The following is a 2,159-nucleotide window of genomic DNA, read 5'->3' as shown; positions in this document are numbered from 1 at the left end:
TTCTTTCCTTGATTTTTTTCTATTCGAATTTAAACATTTTACTTCAAACAGCTAAACATTCCTTAAACACATCAAACAAGTAAATGCAAAAACTTGAATTCCTTATCATATCGAATCTTACGAACAACTCTGCCATTTCGGGGAACCTGAACCGCTTTAAGCATTATCGGAAAGTATTGGAGCATTCTGGAATTCGTGTTATTGAAAATTGATCTAAAGTTGGGATTGTTCCTTTATTCAGATGTCTCCTCATACTGGCGATTCTGCTTCCTTTTATAGCATCTCCTCAGCATATCCACGATTATGCTCTAGATCTGATATGGTGATAAGGAAGTGATCACGCCAAATATGTAGCGTTGAATAGTTGGAGAATAGAGTTTATGACTATTTGTGTCATTCTAGATATGATCTAGTATTGTTGGATTTGAGGTCATGCAGTACAACCTCTGCTGCCGCGACACTCCAGCCCATTGATTGAAATGACTATATTAGAGGCTGAAATTTAATTATTATTGGATTTCGAAAGTTTATCAACGTTATTTCCGGGTTCTAAAGTGTGGTCTCAACTCTCTGCCCGTATTGAACTCGAACATCCGAATCGATTCTTCTAGAACTTTTGAAAAACCATTTGGGCTTAACCGTCTTCCATAAAGCCATCACATTCCTCCTATTACATCCAAGATATGTGATTTGAGTGATTGTTGGCATCAGCAAAGCGTCGAAAATTTTTGAACATTCAATTGCTGCAGAAATTCGAAGAAACGGTTTATCTTCATTGTCTAACACTCCATACAAGGCATAGAATAGAAAAAACTGAAATTCAAGTATAAAAAAAAGGAAATTCTGATAAATTTGTACCATTTGCTTTGCGACAACAACTACTAATTGCCAAGCAACAAATCTTTGGGGTTTTTTTGATTTTTGCAGATGCCAAATTAGTCAGTTTACTTATACTAATTACTATTGGGATGTATAATAAAGCAGAGGCAGTTAAAAATGCCTGGAGGGATAAATTATAAACCTGAAATTTAAATTTATTGCTCAGGTTAAAAAATAATTACTCACGTAACTGAGAACTGAGTAATTATCTTCCATAGCAGATATTGATAAATTTGGTTCTTTTTCTGAGCTTGTTTTCAATAGAAAAATACCTTCTGAAATTGAACATGCATAGGCAACTACCAGAATCCAGTTCACCGTTCTTCTGGAGAAATTCAAGTATTTCTCGGTGCTCGGATAGAAATAAACGAAGAATCGTTGAATTGCCAATAAACCAATCAGAAATTGATTGACTTCTGATACACATGCAAATGGTAGCGCACTGAAGATAAGGAATAAATAAAACAAGGTCAAATAATCCAAGTAGTACAACAAATATTCAAAAGCCACAAAGCACCAAAACGCCATGGTCAATTTTTTATTGATTTCATGAAAATGGTCGATAATTTGAAAAACTGCAGTTTCCTGATCACGTGATTTATTCAATTTGTATACGTTTAAATAGATCGCAAAAATCGATAAAACTATTATACCAGACACAATGAAAAATATGAGATAATACTTAAATTCGTTTTCCAGATAAGGGTTGAAATGGCGCAATAAAGTCTCGCCGTTACTAGAATTCATTTTTGGGGGAAAAAAAGAATAGAATGAGATTATGGAGGCTCTAGGGTGTATGAAGACAGCTGAAAAAAAGGGACGAATCCTTCTTAGTACTTCATTTGGCATTTTTCAACTTCCATGAAGAAACCAGGATATTTTCAAAACCGAATACATTTTGACTAGGCTTTCCATGACGGGCGGGTAGCGAACGGGTAGCTGCTACCCGCCTGTTCCCGAACCCGCCCGCTACCCGCCCGCTTGCTACCCGGAACTTTTTGTGGCAGTAGTAACCACAATGATGAGTATCAAATTTTTGTATTTGAAATGTTGAAGTAATTATTTCGTTTGAAGTATTATGTTTAAGATATTTTATTATTTCTTGAGGTGGGTCCAAACCAAAAGAGTCAAAATAATAATATTCTCTTTTATTTACTTTATAACAGACCCAATGAGTACCTTTATTATCTGAACTATCAAGATTAATGATGCCTACTTCTACTTCTTTACGTTTTTCTGGTAAAGTATCCTTCATAAATACACCTCTGAAATCTTTGATT

At 34.9% G+C, this 2,159-nt stretch overlaps 1 protein-coding gene across 1 annotated transcript in view; it reads right to left on the bottom strand.

Moving 5' to 3' along the window:
- Positions 1 to 1,151: 1,151 nt before the first annotated feature.
- The window catches only part of CBG22564, a gene marked incomplete at both ends in the record, with an annotated part of 24,878 nt that continues 23,870 nt past the window's right edge, over positions 1,152 to 2,159 (bottom strand). The window contains one exon of the mRNA XM_002649027.1: positions 1,152 to 1,321. Within this exon, the coding sequence (XP_002649073.1) occupies positions 1,152 to 1,321 (170 nt within the window). The remainder of the gene's footprint in view (positions 1,322 to 2,159) is intronic.

The sequence above is a fragment of the Caenorhabditis briggsae genome (genome assembly GCF_000004555.2).
Source record: "Caenorhabditis briggsae AF16 supercontig from assembly CB4, cb25.fpc4366, whole genome shotgun sequence".
Classification (NCBI taxonomy): domain Eukaryota; kingdom Metazoa; phylum Nematoda; class Chromadorea; order Rhabditida; family Rhabditidae; genus Caenorhabditis; species Caenorhabditis briggsae.
Note: the sequence above shows the minus strand (reverse complement) of the source record. Positions and strands in the feature narration are given on the sequence as shown.